The following is a 17393-nucleotide window of genomic DNA, read 5'->3' as shown; positions in this document are numbered from 1 at the left end:
AACTGCAGCTTTCTATGGTTGATGGAAGAGTATTTTTCCATGACTAAATAGTCTCAATGTTTATTCCACCATCCTCATCTCAAACACATTTGTACACTAAATTATGTCAGTTCTTGACCCTTTCGATCCAGCCATTTGATGATTTGAAATCTGTGGGTGCTAACTTTCATGCCAAATAGGTTGCTTTAGCACAAACCACAGTGGTATACGAGGTGCTAGCCAAAATTTTAGGGACTAGTGCTGCCATCTGTTGAAAACCTTACCTTTGGACTAATGGTCACCATCACCCTCGAAGTAGTTCCCATCTGCACGTACACACCAGTCACAGCACTTCTGCTGCTGGTCAAACGTTTTCTGAAAGTCGTGTTCTTTGAGAGTGTATTATCACCACCAGCAATGCTTCTTGAATCCTCTCTTGAGTGTCGATCCGATGGCCTTTCAACTTGAGTTTCAGTTTTGCGAAATTGCAAGGTGCCAATCTGGCGAGTATGGTGGGTGGTTTACAACTGCCATGTTGTTTTTTGCAAAAAAGGTCCTGGTGAGCAATTACGTGTGACAGGGCACGTTATCATGATGCACCAACCAGTTCCCTTGACGCCAAAGTTCGGGCCGTCGTTGCCACGTTTTCACGGAGCCATCGCAAAATGTCACAGTAGTACATGGAATTCACTGTTTGGGTGAGTGGGACTAATTATTTATGCACAATTCCCGTGGTATCAAAGAAAACGATGATCATGCTCTTCACTTGGGGATCCCAGGCTCTTCCAGTGGGAAAATTGTTGCTTTGTCTCTGGGTCATAACAGTAAACACAGTTGAATCATTGCAAGGGTCTCCGTAGCACTTTTCCTGAATTTCACACAGAATTTGATACACACCTACTGTTCTGTTCACAGATCCATCATAAAATCGCCACACACCAAACACAGAGTATTACGGAAATCACTGTGGACGCGCAACATGTCCTCCCAGCTGAATGCCACTCTGCACACTGACTTATCAGATATGCAGCACCAGTCCCGAAAATTTTGGATTCCACCTTGTATTTGAAGCACGAGCTTATTTATTTCACTTCAATACCACATTTTCCAATTCTCAAAACTGACTCTCAGGAACTCATCTTTGTTTGCCATATCCTCCTTCCAAACTAACTGCTTCAGTTATTTTTCATTTGTTCGCTATTTACTTAATTTTGATGGGAAAATGGTCAATTTCCATGCAGTACAAGGCGTAAACTATGGCTACTGTGCATCATATCAACTGCCTACGTCTTAGCTCAGTCGACGTGCATTACGTATTCCAGATGGAAATGCATTAAGTTCTGTTAGTTTTGACCAGTCTGTAGCCTTTTAAAGGCGTCCTCTGTGCAGACAGCAGCACGTAGGTTGTAGGTCCATTGTCTGGAGGCTGGAATGAACTATTATCAAGGTACTGATGTTATGTAATTAAATAATTCATTCATTCTTTTCTACGGATACCACTTGTATTTATTGTAGCATAACACAAGAAACTGCAAGTTACGAACATTATACATGCCACATGTTATTAATGCATTTACTAACTTTATCTTGTGACATCAGTACTTGATTACGTGTTATGGATTCTTAAACTGCTTTAGACTCATTATTCCTGCACAAAATTTGGATTTGACTGATGACACAAGACAATATGTCTGTCTGCCATGACTGCCCCTTCTGACCTGATTAAAACTTTACTGAATTGTCATAAAATTGAAATATAACTGTCTGCAGCTGACAACATGTCTGTCCACCATGGCTGCCCCTTCAGATCTGATTTGGCAGTGCCACTACTTCACTTGGGAGCCTGGTCTAGGTGGGCTTGAAGACACTTAAAGAACTTTGTTTTTTTCATTAGCTTTTGTTTTTAGCTTTGCATGTAATTCTGACTTTTGAAATAACTAGTTGATAGCATGATTTTTTTGGGGGGGGGGGGGGGGGGGGGTCGTCCTCGCTCAAGAAAGGTGCTGTCTGGTACTGGTACCTCACACCACTGACAATGTCATATGCATAATGCTGCAACCTCTTCTGCTCTGAGGAGAGAACCTTGAAGCCGTATGTCTCTCGTACAGATTCCCGTATGGAGGACATATTGATGGACATCCCTGGGGTTATGAGGCAGCTGAATGGGTTGAAAATAAATAAATCACCAGGTCCTGATGGGATTCCAATTTGGTTTTACAGAGAGTACTCTATTGCATTGGCTCCTTACTTAGCTTGCATTTATCGTTATCACTTGCCCAATGTAAAGTCCCGAGCAACTGGAAAAAAGCGCAGGTGACAACTGTATGTAAGAAGGTTAGAAGGACGGATCCTCAAAATTACAGACCAATATCCTTAACATCGGTTTGTTGCAGGATATAATGAATTTCCTTGAGACAGAGAAATTGCTATCCATGCATGATCACGGCTTTAGAAAGCACCGCTCCTGCGAAACATAACTAGCCATCTTTTCACATGATATCTTGCGAACAATGGATGAAGGGTATTAGACGGGTGCCATATTCCTTGACTTATGGAAAGCGTTTAACTCGGTACCCCACTGCAGACTCCTAACTAAGGTACAAGCATATGGGATTGGTTCCTAAATATGTGAGTGGCTCGAAGACTTCTTAAGTAATAGAACCCAGTATGTTGTCCCAGATGGTGAGTATTCATCGGAGGTGAGGGTAGCATCTGGAGTACCCCAGGGAAGTGTTGTAGGTCCGCTGTTGTTTTCTATCTACATAAATGATCTTTTGGATCGGGTGGATAGCAATGTGCGGCTGTTTGCTGATGATGCTGTGGTGTACAGAAAGATGTCGTCATTGAGTGACTGTAGGAGGATACAAGATGACTGGGACAGGATTTGTGATTGGTGTAAAGAATGGCAGCTAACTCTAATTATAGATAAATGTAAATTAATGTAGATTAATAGGAAAAAGAATCCCCTAATGTTTGAATACTCCATTAGTAGTGTAGCGCTTGATACAGTCGCGTCGATTAAATATTTGGGTGTAACATTGCAGAGCAACATGAAGTGGGACAAGCATGTAATGGCAGTTGTGGGGAAGGCAGATAGTGGTCTTCGGTTCATTGGTAGAATTTGGAAAGATGTGGTTCACCTGTAAAGGATACCGCTTATAAAACACTAATTCTTAAGTACTGCTCAAGCGTTTGGGATCCCTATGAGGTCCGATTGAGGGAGGACATAGAAGCAATTCAGAGGCGGGCTGCTAGATTTGTTGCTGGTAGTTTTGATCATCACGCGAATGTTACAGAAATGCTTCAGGAACTTGGGCGGGAGTCTCTAGAGGAAAGGAGGCGTTCTTTTCGTGAATCGCTACTGAGGAAATTTAGAGAACCAGCATTTGAGGCTGACTGCAGTACAATTTTACTGCCGCCAACTTGTATTTCACGGAAAGAGCACAAAGGTAAGATAAGAGACATTAGGGCTCGTACAGAGACATATAGGCAGTCATTTTTCCCTTGTTGTGTTTGGAAGTGGAACAGGGAGAGAAGATGCCAGTTGTGGTACGAGGTACCCTCCGCCACGGACCATATGGTGGATTGCGGAGTATGTATGTACATGTAGATGTAGATGTCTGCTAAAGCGAGAAATATCTGAAATAGAAACACACTTCATATGTGAATTTTTGCGCACTTTCTCAATAATGTTCCACTTTTCTTCATTTTTTAACTGTCTTTTTGTCCTTGAAGGGTTGGCACTATGTTTCTTGCGCGCGCGCGCACACACACACACACACACACACACACACACACACACACACACACACACACACACACAAATAAGTCAAGTGCTAAATACGAACAAAGAGCGCCAATGATTGAGCTGCACACTAATAAATATTTGGTTTATTTTTTGGCTACTGCAGAAGTCTTACTGCCAACCTGTAAGTACTACTTCATCATAACTAGTGTAAAAAACAATTTGTATGACTTCCAGAGCTGCCACCACTGAATAATGCTGTATCCCTGCACATATCCTGCAAAAATCCTGCACCCACCACTCTCATCTCCCAGCGGCACATGTTGCTGTGCTCCAACAGTACAGATTCCATCAAATCTGAAATCACTAAACAGAGAAGGAGAAGAAATAAACGAGTCGCTTTAACATGCTTTTAATGCAAATTGGGACTGAGACTCCCAGAAACAGTCATATTATGCATTGAAAATGCAGTAACAAGGGACGTACTAATGTGATTCCACTGTAATAGATGTCATCATTGCAATTAGGACAGTGGTAGAAGCCTATTAATCTAAATCATGTGTATGGGACATAATAAATGGGATATACTGTAGCATCTGTTAGTATATAAAGAAAATGTATGCTGTGGCAAGTTGTCAGATACATTTCTACCCATGTATTGACTCCAATACTTCCAAGTATTTTCAGAGGCTACTATTTTGTCCTGTTATAAATATTCATGCTTTGCTCTATTTTTTGAGAAAAGAGAGATATTGTTGAAAATGGGAGACATCAGCGGATAAATGTAGTGTGCAATTGTCAAAATACCAAATTTTTGAAGAGTTCTCTGCAGCATGTACCAGAACTACTATCAGATTTAATACTTGCAGCATGATTATGTGCTTGGATATATTATACTTGTAAGTTAAGGTTTCTCAAAAATGATTCTGTGATTAATTAGTTAATGAAATATTCAGCATTAACTTTTTTCTTAATTTTTAAATCACCTATATCTGTAACAATGCATACTGCAAATGTAACAGAACTTAGTGCTTCATTAATTCTAGAGTGTGGGCTTTTATAATAAAGGTTGCAACATATTTGTAGTTCCTAAAACATAACATTAACCACTTCTTGTATTTCATTGTTTGAGTGAACCCAAGTCAAATCCAAAATTTAATGATAATCAAAGCATGTATTTATGTTCTAAAATCTTTCATTAGCCACTCTATCATGTAGAGGATTAGTGTGGTTTTATGCCTTCTTGCTATATGATTATTTTGAAATGCTGTTGGGTATTCAGCTGGATGGTGAAATCCAAATGGTGTAATATTTCGGCAGACTGACTTGTTGCCATCTTCAGGTAGTAATCTTCAGGGCTGCCTGCATGTAGTAACAAGTCAGTTTGTCAAAATATCACACCATCTGGATAATGTCACTTGGCTGAATACCCAGAAAGAATTTCTAAAACAGTTCTAAGGTTACTTTTAATCCATACACCTGAATCATCTACAGAAGGGTAAAATTTATAGTTTCTGTCATGAATGTGGAAGACCATTTATGTGCATCAGAAAGAAAGACAACTGGAAATAGAACCTTCGATTAAACTATGCTTTGGTGCTTCAGATTGTGAGTGCTGCTGTTATGCAATCACCATGGAACCTATATTCTCTGTTGTTATGCAGGTAGAAAGAAAACCATTATGTGTTGTATTCCATAATATTTTAATTTGCACATGATAATATGATTGTTCACACAAGCAGAAACGTTAGTTAGCCAGGTCACAAAAATATTTACATTGATAATTGTTTCTGATTTATTGGCTCTAAGTTAAGTTATTTGCATGTTCTGTTGATCATAATTGCAACCTTTTGCTGTTACACGGAATGGGAAGGTAATGGAAAATATGGCAGTATACTAACCATTTACATGATTTCTTAAGGTTTTTTTGTTTAATATGCATACCGTGATTCAACTCTTCTGTGGAGTAGGAGGTATCAAGCAGATGTTATTTCATTTCTTATTTAAAGTTAATTTCGACAATTTTATGTAAAGGATAGAGTGCTACTCACCATATAGGGGAGACGTTGAGTTGTACACAAGCAAAAAAAGCCTACTAAACACACAAGCTTTCAGCCGGAAGGCCTTCTTCTGAAATAGACAACACAGGCAAATGCAGACACAGCTCACACACACATCACCACTGTCTCTAGTCGCCGAGACCAGATTTTGAGCAACTGTGCATGATGGAAAAGCAGTTAGGGTGGTGGGAGTGAGGAGGAGGCAGGGGTGGGGAGTGGGAGGTAGAACAGGTTACGGGTGGTGGATAGTAAAGTACTGTTTGTGAGAACATAGAGGGACGAGATGGGGGACATGACTAACAAAGGTTGAGGCCATGCGGATTACGGCAATTTACAATATATTGCAGAGTGTTTCCAACTACACAATTTATAAAAATTGATGTTTGGTAGGGAGGATCTAGGTACCACAGACTGTGAAGCAGTCATTAACGTGAAGAATGTTGTGTTGGGCAGTGTGTTCAGCAGCTGCGTGATCCAGCTGTTTCTTGGCCACAGTTTGTCACTAGCCGTTCATGCGGACAGCAAGTTTGCTGGTTGTTAGCCCACAAAAAATGAAGCACAGTGGTTGCAGTTTAGCGTTTAGATCACATGATTGGTTTCACAGATAGCCCTGCTTGTGACCACACTGCAGTAGGTGACATTGGGAGGATGTGTGGGACAGATCTTGCATCTTGGTCTATTACAAGGATATGAGCCATGAGACAAGGGAGTGGGAACAGGGTTTATGTGGGGATCGATGAGTATATTAGGTGGGCAGCAGAATACAGCTGTAAAAAGGGTGGGGAGGATAGTACGTAGGACATTCCTCAGTTCAGGGTACGATGAGAGATAGACAAAACATTGGCAGAGAATGGAATTCAGTTACTCCAGTCTTGGGTGGTTCTGAATCACAAGGTGAATGCTCCTCTGTGGTTGGACAGTCTCCAGTCAACCACCACCTCCGAAAGCCGAACTTGTGGCCACAGAGGAGCCTTCCCCTTGTGGGTCAGAACCATCCAGGACTGAAGTGACCATACCACATTCTCCGCCAGGGCTTCAACTACCTCTTGTTGTGCCCTGAAATGAGGAATACTCTACCCACTATTCTTCTCACCCCTCCAACAGTGGTATTCTGCCGTCCACTGAACCTACCCATATACTCATCCATCCCTACACAATCCCTGCTCCCAGCTCCTTACCTCATGGCTCATACCCCTGTAATAGAACTAGATGCAAGACCTGTCCCATACATCCTCACACCACGAGCTACTCCAGCACAGTCACAAGCATCACCTATCCATAAAAGGCAGGGCTGTGAAACAAGTTACGTGATCTGCAAGTTAAGCTGCAACCACCATGCTGCATTCTATGCGGGCATGACAACCAACAAGCTGTTTGCCCACATGAATGGCCACCAACCAACTGTGGCCAAGAGACAGCTGGACCAACTATTTGCTGAGCACAAAGCCCAACACAACATTATTCATTTTAATGACTGTTTCACAGCCTGTGCCATCTGGATCCTTCCTACCAACACCAGTTTTTATGAATGTGCTGGTGGAAACACTCTCTGCAATATATCCTACATTATCGTAACCCCCTGTCCTCAATCTTTGTTAGTTGTTGTCCTACACCCACCTATCCCCTCCCCTGTTCCCACTCCACAGCCTTCTATTCCACAAGAACACCTTCAGTCTGTTTACTTCTCTTGTTTCCCACTAGCCCTTCCCCGCCCTGCCCTCCCATAAGCATCCCGACTGCACCTAGCTGCCCTACCCCTCTCTACACCTCATCCCTGTATCCTCCCCCACCTGCCCCCACCAGTAAGTAACCAGCTCTTCCTCCCCCTTCCCACCCCAGCCTCCTCCTTACCCCCACCAAACAGACTGCTTCTCCCATCATGCGCAGTTGCTCACAGTCTGGCACTAGCAGGCAGAGACAAATGAGGTGTGTATGAGCAAGCTGCATTTGTGTAGAGTGTGTGTGTGTGTGTGTGTGTGTGTGTGTGTGTGTGTGTGTTTTTCAGGAGGAGGCCTTCTGTCCGACAGCTTACATGTCTAATAGTCTTTTTGTTGCGCCTTTCTGCATCTCTACATCTCCGCTATGTGGTGAGTAACAATCTACCTTTTTCATAATATTTTTATTATTCCATCTTGAATTTTTCATTGTTAAAGTTAGTTTATAAGCCATTGCATTATTTACCTCACTGGGTAGGTAGTCAAAGGTTTTTATGGCTGAATACCTCACTCCTTTCTGTCAAAATTATTTAACTGGGTGGATAAAAAAATCTACTCACCAAGTGGTGGCAGAGCACACACATAAAAGATGGTTGTAAGTGGCAAGCTTACAGAGCCAGTGGCTCGTCTTTCAGGCAGAAGGGTTGAAGGAGAAGGAAGAGAGGTGAAGGAAAAGGACTGGAGAGGTATAGGAAAAGGGGTAGATTTCCGGAGAGTTGCCCAGAACTGCAGGTCAGAGGAGACTTACCGTATGGGGTGAGAAGGAAAGACTGATACTATACGGTAAGTCTCCCCTGACCTGCGGTTCTGAATGACTTTCCCAAAATCTACACCTTTCCTTAGACCTCTTCTGTCCTTTTCCTTCACCCCTCTTCCTTTCCCTTCAACCCTCCTGCCTGAAGGAGCAGCCACTGGCTCTGAAAGCTTGCCAATTACAACCATCTTTTTTAACAGTATGTTCTGCTGCCGCTTGGTGAGTAGATTCTTTTTATCCATCCAATTAAATAATTTTGTCAATAATTGATTGTTTTCATTGTTACTCCTTTCTGTGGAACACTCAAACTGAGTGATAGATATTTTTAAATATTTCTCCTCTTAGTATTATGTCTTTTGTTTTCAAAGTATGGTTGATTCGTGGACAGGATGTGTTACCCTTATTATATGCTTCTGTTCACTACAGCAGAATATGATGCCATAAGACATAAGTGAACAAAAATGGGGAAAAGAATGTCCACTTTTTGTTTCGGTATCCATATGCTGATACTATTCATAATACAAAAGTCGTAGAGTATAAACATTTAGGATGGTCTGTAACAGAATATTTCCAATTCAGGTTCTTATCAGTATCAATACCTACAGATTTATATGGGTGTGTTAAGGGTTCTTGTGTACATTTATTATTATTATTATTATTATTATTATTATTATTATTATTATCTTTTTTTCTAGTAGGTTCCAGGAGGTGGTAAGTAATCACACTGGTTGATAATTGTTAACATATCCAACTACACTCATGCCCATAAATTAAGGATAATGCTGATATGTGGTGAAACAACGCTCTGGTGGGTGGTTTGTGGGTTTAAATCACCTCGGGGTGTGACCATGTTGTGCATTTGACCTGCGACCGTCGCACGTTGGTGCTGGCAGCAGTCCACATATGCAGAGATGTATTGGTGCATGTCAGAGTATGGTGCAATGAATAAGTGTGCAGACGTTTTCAGTTGTGCTAATGGTGACTGTGTGTTGAAAATGGCTCAAAGAACTCATATTGGTGATGTTATGAGGGGTAGAATGCTAGGGCGACTGGAGGCTGGTCAAACACAGCAGGTCGTAGCGCGGCTCCTCCATGTGTTACAAAGTGTGATGTCAAGATTATGGCAAGGATTCCAGCAGACAGGAAAGTGCCCAGGCGCTACAGTATGTCCGCCTTTTCAGAGTTGATGCATGATAACGCACGGCCCCACCAAGCTTCCATTGTGGAGGAGTACCTTGAAACAGAGGATATCAGGCAAATGGAGTGGCCTGTCTGTTCTCCAGACCAAAACCCCATCAAGCACGCTCTCGATCGATGTATTGCTGCACGTCTTCAAACTCCTACGACACTTAAGGAGCTCCGATAGGCAATCGTGCAAGAATGGGAGGCTATACCCCAGCAGCTGCTCGACCACCTGATACAGAGTATGCCAACCCGTTGTGGGGCCTGTGTACGTGTACATGGTGATCATATCCCATATTGATGTCGGGGTACATGCACAAGAAAGAGTGGTGTTTTGTAGCATTTGTGATTCGGGCGGTTTTCTCAACTTATCACCAATACCGTGGACTTACAGATCTGTGTTGTGTGTGTTGCCTATGTACCTATGCTATTAGTGCCAGTTTTGTATAGTGCCACATTGTGTGGCACCACATTCTGCTGTTATCCGTAATTTATGAGCATGAGTGTACTTTTATTGTGAAATGGACTGACAACTCCAGGATAGCACATTTCAGCTTGTCTGAAGAAAGCCCCTGAAGTAGTGATGTCAAGGGAAATATAGCTAGTTGAGTCCTTTCTTAAATAATAAATTTTTCGTACCAAGCATATTTCTCTGCACTAAATGATTGACTTTATATACAACCTCCTTGAAAATTACTGGTAGTAATGCATAATTATTTGCTGTTATTTTATTTACTTTTTGTTGAAGTGGCCTGACAACACCTTATTCAAGACTGACATGGAAAATACCTATATGAAAAGGTTCATTAAAGAAGTAATAAAATGTATTACAAAGTCCACTTGAGTAACATGATTATTTTAGTACTGGTCTCACTACGACACCATAAATATTGTCATAAAATTTTGTCTTGTTTCTTTTTTATTATTATAGTCATAGTTTTTAACACTTGATTCTGCTGCCAAGATTACCATCAGTGTTAGTGTAATATTCCATTTTACCATTACTTATGAAGTATGAAAAATAGAAAGGCAAGGTTCACTAGAGTAAACAAAATTGTGCCAGGAACTTAAATATAGTCCTTATTTTATCATTAATGGAAATGGATAATTAACTGTTTCAGTTGTAAATAGTTTTATCAGTTCAAAATCATAACTGGTTTCAGGGGATATAAGCCCATCTTCAGCTGTACAAGACTGCAAATGGAAAAATGGAGATAATTATACTTTGTTCGTTCCCCTTTTGCAGTCTTGTGCGCATGAAGATGGGCTTATAATCGTCCAAAACTGGTTATGATTTTGAACCAATAAAACTATTAACAGTTGAAGCAGTTAATTGTATGATTGAACCATGAAGTGCAGTTGTTTATGTCCTTTGAACTAAATCTTATTTTATAATTAAATTTGACATAACAATGCCATTCTGGTGAAACTGGTGAGCTAAGGCTATTCTATTCATAGTGTGTTATCCAAACATTAGAAACCAACATAAACTTCAAATTTGATTATGTGTTCTGTGTTAGTATTACTTAACTGTGTATACCTTTGCTGTAACTATAAGTTACATTTCTAATGTTTTTCTGAAATTAATGCTTATCTCATTCTTAAAATTTCAGCACATTTCTGACACTTTGGTTGACAAAATTTTGATCACTATAAAATGAAACTTGTTACTGAAATTGTTAGAAAATGATGTATATGCCTTAATTGAGTTTACAGATATCCCAGTTACACCCCCATCCTTCTGCATGCTGTGGAATTATGGTACCACGATCCTCAGGTTACCACGCCAGTTCTCAAATTGTTTGCAGAGTTAGTACAAAATAGATCACAAAGGTTACAATTCGACGTATCCTCTCCCAATGGCATCCTGCTATTCAGAGAGGCAAGCAAAGTAATATGCAGCTATGGTAAGACATTTTTCATATCAATACCTTTTCTCAAAACATTTGTATGTTACCATTCAAAATTTAGGTTTTTAAATCATTCATTTTATGTTACTTAAGTGATAATTTAAGAAGAGTTGAGCTGTTGTGACTAACTGTGACCGTGCAGTACACACCATTGTTAAAAGCTGTAATAAATGTGAATATTTACCAGTATTTTGAAAAGTATAGTTGCTGCTCACCCCCCCCCCCCACTTCCCCTCCCCCACCCCTCCCCCTATAGCAGAGTTGCTGAGTCACAGATAGGTGCAGTAAAAAGACTGACAGTTAGTGAGCTTTTGGTCAGAAAGGCCTCCTTCAGAAATAGATGATGGGGCACGTGCATGTGCGCACACACAAATGCAAGTGACCACAGACTCTGGCTGCTGAGGCCAATCTCCCATCCCCCACCTCCCTCTCGCAGGACTGGCAATCTACGTCTTGTGATCTGTTTTTCTGCGAAAGCAGAACCGACATAATGGTCATCTGATCCCTTTTGGTGTTGTGAGTGTCATACTCAAACCCCATCATGTATTAGGATTAGTCTCTTCACTCATTTTTAAATAAGAAAAGAATACAACAAGCAACATAACAACAGTAAGCCAAGTGGAGTACACAAAATATTTGGTAAAGACTACAGTGCATTGGTTTGCTGAGTTCGGTAATGTTGTAAACATGGTGCTTCAGGTCCGACCTCTTCCAGTATCTTAAGCAACCGTAGTTGAAAACACTCCCCATTTAAAACTGTCACATAGTATGTACACGTTTGTATACATGTACTCTAGCTTGAAAAATGATCTACCCTAAACCTACTGAAGTTGTTAGTCTTGCTTATGTGCCTGCTGATGACTCAATGCCATTACTATTCGGCAAGTTGTTAGCTTTACCTGTAAATTATTTACATTCTACAAGAACTTTCCATACCATGTTTGTAATATCTTTAAATTTTGATAGATATCTTAATTTTGCTATTCCAGAAACTTGGGTCGTGTATCATTATACTGATTTTGACATTTCTCACTTCATGGGTATTTTCCAGGCAATGCTTAGTGATGCCCTATTTGCTTCGCTATTTCATTTGAAGGTGTCACTGATGTTTCCCACATACAACCTTCCACAGTGACATAACATACTAAATGCAATTGCTTCACATGTGCAAATCCCACAGTATTTAAAGTTAACTGCCTGACACCTTCAGTGATAGTTGCTGGTGACGTTTGGCAGGTTATACTTGCTGGTGTCCACACGGGAGTGGTTGTCTATTACGCATTACTTTACTCAATGGAATTTTTATCTCACAATGTGAAACAGAATTTTAGCAAACAGAGGACATTAATACTGCATAATCATTTTTACATATAACCAGGTAAAGAATGTAAGTAGATTATGATACGTAAGGCTTTCCATATGCTGTTTGCGCTTCAGTTCCCTCACTGCCTTTAGCAGTGTATTTTTCCTCATTTGTTACATGGTAAGCTTTCAAAGCATATGCCGACTTCGGCAAGTCTCAACATCACCAGGAGCATCTCCGAAGATGTCCAGCACAGCTGTGCAAAATTCAGGAACTGAAAAGTTTCTTCAACGAAGGCCATACAACCATCAGCAGCTATGACATCTGGTTGTGAAAGCTTCATTGTATGAATATTGTAGATCTTCAGCAAGCTGTTCCAAGAAAATTTGGAATATTGTTAGATCGAATTACATATAGATTTGTTGGCCGACTGTTTCTCTGTGGTGGTTCTTTCATCTATAGATACATTCATTTCATTAGCTATAACTGCGATCACTAAATATTTTGATAATCAGTATCCATAGATAGCCTCAAGCTTGCTTGTTTTAATTTTTCTATTCTTTCTTGTTTAAGAAAGAAATAAAAGTATATCTATGAATACAAATGACTTATAAATTGTACCTCAGTGATTCATTAACTCCATTTGCTTGTAGCTGAGATAAGTATTGAGTAACTCTTACTGTTTTCTTTTTCTTTTTTTAACAGGAACGCACATATTAAATGTGGATGTACCAAAGGACCAGATATACCCAATGAAGTTGAAAGGAATTTCTATATGTTTTTCAATGCTGAAAGCTGCTCTGTGTGGTAGTTATGTTAATTTTGGTGTTTTTCGATTGTATGGCGACGAAGCCCTCGATAATGCTCTCAATACATTCGTGAAGCTATTACTCTCAATACCGCAGTCAGATCTGTTGGTAAGTGACTTTTTTTCAAGTTTGTGATTTCAGGGTAGAAAACACACACACACACACACACACACACACACACACACACACACACACACACTATAATATCTGGGAATCAGATGTTGAATGAGACTACTCTGTGGAGTTGTATACATGACATACAGTGTCCATTAATGTAACATCTGCTAGCAGTCAGTGTTGGTTGAGTACATGACTATTTTTAGCATGTTTCATTAGTTGTTAAGTGTATTCATATTTCTAAGACTGACATAAGGTATAGACTGCTGCTTTCTCAGTTTTATTATATCCCTACTGTTTATCTTCCAATAATATCTTAATATTTACTAATGACGTAACTGGATCAATAAAAAATTTACTCAATAAGCACCAGCAGGAGAATCCACATACATATAAAGGTAGTGAAATTTGCAAGCTTTCAGACCCAGTGGCTCCTTTTTCTGGCAGAAAGGTTGAAAGGGAAGGAAGAGGGGTGTAGGGAAAGGATTGGTGAGGCTTAGGAAATGTGGAGAGTTCAGAAAAGTTGCTCAGAACCCTGGTTCAGGGGAGACTTACTGGACAAGATGATAAGGAAAGACTTAATCAGTCGCTTGCTGAGTAGATCTTTTTGTCCATCCAATTACATTTTATTTTCAAAATTTATGTCCATTGATATTTACTTAATTATGTTGTTTTTCGAAGAAAATTGTTTACTTTACTGTAACATTAGATGCATATTTACAATATATTTCTGTTTGTCACGCAACTAAACAACAAACTGCTACTTGACATCAGCCAGTTCGTGGCTCATAGACAGTGCTAAGGAGGCCCTTGGTTTGCTTTAGCCTCAAAGTTTAGGTTATAAAACAAAACAGCTCTTTACAGAAAAATTCCCTGAATTTAATTTGGACAAATTTACATATATCACTTGTCAAATCTTTGTCTCTAAGCAGGTCACACTCAGTGTTCATTAAGGTGAGCTCGCAGGGACATTCTTGTGCGATGGGTCCTTAACTCATATTTAATGAGCTTTAATACTGAAACAGTACATTCTCCACAGCAGTTACTGATCATCAAGGACAAGTAGATGCATAAGACTATTTCTACATCTGGGAAACACGATTCTAGTAAATTTTCCATCAAAAGTTAATAAAACTACGTTCCAGGATCTCGTACTTTTTGCTGTTGATAGCAGCAGCCACATCTGCTTTGAGCAGCTCAGCAAACTGCATCAGTTTGTCACCTAGGCTTTCTTCCAAATTGTCCGGGTAAGCATTGGCATTAAGATCTTTTCCACTGTTAAAGACTTAAATTGCTGAAGTATTCCAGTTACACTAGTTACTTCATGGTACACTTCCATTCATTTAGCTAATGCAGGCAGCACATTATCAGTTATGACAATAAACACCTGAATTTCAAAATGTTGTCCAGGCTTTGAGCATAGTAGAGATGCTGAAATGGTTGCACTTTTTATTTTGCTTGTGTCGTCGTGAAGTCTGTTGCTTTGTTTGTTACACCAGGTCAGCACTTGGGCTTTTACTTCAGTATCTGAAAATGTGAACTGCATTGCTTGGATGTAACCATGTAAAAATTTATAAAGGGCATATCCCATGTTAAGATCATGATCAGATGACTGCAGCAAAGCGCTAGTTGCTTGCATGCGCTGTTGGATTTTGTTCCAAGCAATAGTCATTTTTCCCAGACGGAGCGAGGTGGTGCAGTGGTTAGCACACTGGTCTCACATTAGGGAGGACGTCGATTCTAACCCGTCTTCAGCCGTCCTGATTTAGGTTTTCCGTGATTTCCCAAAATCTCTTCAGGCAAATGCCAGAGTGGTTCCTTTGAAAGGGCAGGGCCGACTTCCTTCACTGTTCTTCCCTGATCTGACGGGACGGATGACCTCACTGTTTGGTCCCCGCCTCCTGAGTCAAGCAAGCAACTGTTTTTTTCCCATTTCAAAGTTATCTATCTTCAAAACTAGTCTTTAAGCCTGATTAAGATTTTTATGTATATAATCTAAAACTTGTTTATTAGTGGTAAAAATTCATAGAAATGCATTCGTAGCATCTGCTCGAGCAGACCACCCAGTTCAGAATTGGAATTTTTGAAGTAGTTTATTTCATTGTTTTCAAAAGAAGACCCCCATCAATAGGTATAAGTGGAAAAAAATGTAAAAGGCTTTCAACGAAGTAGAAGAAAAATTATGTTTGTGTACAACATTCTGTAGCACACATGACAGCCAAATTTAATGAATGCACAAAGTAAGGAATGTATTCTGCATATTTATTTATGTTCTTAATTTATGTTTCTGAGCCACTGTACTTCCCACACATCTTACTGTCATTGTTATAGCTTTGCCCACAGCATTCTTTGATATCAGTGTTATTCTCATTTTAAAAATCTAGTAAACCATGAGCTAATTGCTCAGTATTATGGCCATTCTCATTTTAAAAATCTAGTAAATCATGAGCTAATTGCTCAGTATTATGGCCGTCCATGACCAAGGAACTTATAAATGTTTCCACTGGTCCAGGTGCTGTCACAGTCTGTAGGTCTACAGGCAATATATCTGGAATGGAATCCAATGAAACAAAATATTATTTGCATCTTGTAATATTGCTAATAACATGGTCCTGTCTACTTGATGCATTGAGGTAAATAGATTGCTTGTATGTCATTTTTGACAGATACAATGTATATCCCTTTCCTTTATTTGCATGAATATATATAAATTGCACAAGAAAAATATCAGCTTCGTCTGTTAATTGGCACAACCATTGTAAATCATTTGCATTGTAAGATGATTCAAGAATTTTATCGCTGCCCAAAAACACAAGACCTAAGTCTGCTAAAAAAAATTAAACTGTGAGCATTTGTTCTAAGTGTTTCCACCAATACTTTAGTTCGATTTAAACCTAACTAACAAGTTGAGCATCGACAAGTGCATCCTTACTTTTTTGGAACTAATAACAAAATTATTGCTTTCCTATGTGAAGTGCTTTCTTCATGCCTTTTCAACAAAATATTCACATTCATCCAGTCCTGAATCTGTAACTTTGCAGACAAAACAGAAAAGTTTGCCTTTAGATTCTGCGTAACCGAACCAGTCTCATGAGTTTTATTCATTAGTTTATGTACATATGTGAAAAATTATTTTTGACAGAATTATAGTTTATTTTCTTTGCTGTACATTTTCTTTGAAGGCAACAAAATTAGTGTCATATGTTGCACTTTTGTTTCCATTTGCAGTCCAATAATCTTGATCAATGTTGCTCAGCTATTCAGCATAGTCTCTGGAGTACAATTTATTTTTGTTTTGTTTTTGGCTTGTACAACATGTAACAATATTAGAAGCATATAATATACTTTCCACCTCTCTTCAGCTTGAAGAAAATGTCTCAGGGATGAGAGGGCTTGCTGTGCTTTTAACTTGTCTTTGAAAGACACTGTGGCTGAATTGGGAGGAGCTTGTAGAAAATGTGGCTACATTGGAAAGAGTCTCTCTCTCTCTCTCTCTCTCTCTCTCTCTCTCTCTCTCCTCTTCGATCACAGACCCTGTAGACCACGTGCTGCATCAGCGATCTGCATCCACCACTTTCTATCTCTCGCACCCTCTCTGCAGCCTGCAGAAATTCCTAATGCTTTGATGTCCTTCTCTGTGTCATCTTTCCACCTTGTATGAGGTCGGGCCAATGGTCTTGTTGCCTGGAGAATTCCTTCAAATGCTTTCTTGGTGATTCTGTTGTTTTCCATTCTAGCCAATTGCAGTCTCCTACTTTTTAATTTCTGGATGATAGTGGGTTGTTTCATTAACTGATAAATGCCATTGTTCTTTCGAAT

At 39.7% G+C, this 17393-nt stretch overlaps 1 protein-coding gene across 5 annotated transcripts in view; it reads left to right on the top strand.

Moving 5' to 3' along the window:
* The window catches only part of LOC126347079 (exportin-7), a 214861-nt gene that overhangs the window by 159963 nt on the left and 37505 nt on the right, over positions 1-17393 (top strand). For all 5 annotated transcript variants that reach the window (XM_050002240.1, XM_050002241.1, XM_050002243.1 and 2 more), the window contains exons 16-17: positions 11152-11342; positions 13354-13565. In XM_050002240.1, coding sequence (XP_049858197.1) covers positions 11152-11342; positions 13354-13565 — 403 coding nt within the window. The remainder of the gene's footprint in view (positions 1-11151; positions 11343-13353; positions 13566-17393) is intronic.

Source organism: Schistocerca gregaria, chromosome 1 (genome assembly GCF_023897955.1).
Source record: "Schistocerca gregaria isolate iqSchGreg1 chromosome 1, iqSchGreg1.2, whole genome shotgun sequence".
In the NCBI taxonomy this organism is placed as follows: Eukaryota; Metazoa; Arthropoda; class Insecta; order Orthoptera; family Acrididae; genus Schistocerca; species Schistocerca gregaria.
This window is presented reverse-complemented; position numbering and strand designations above follow the sequence as displayed.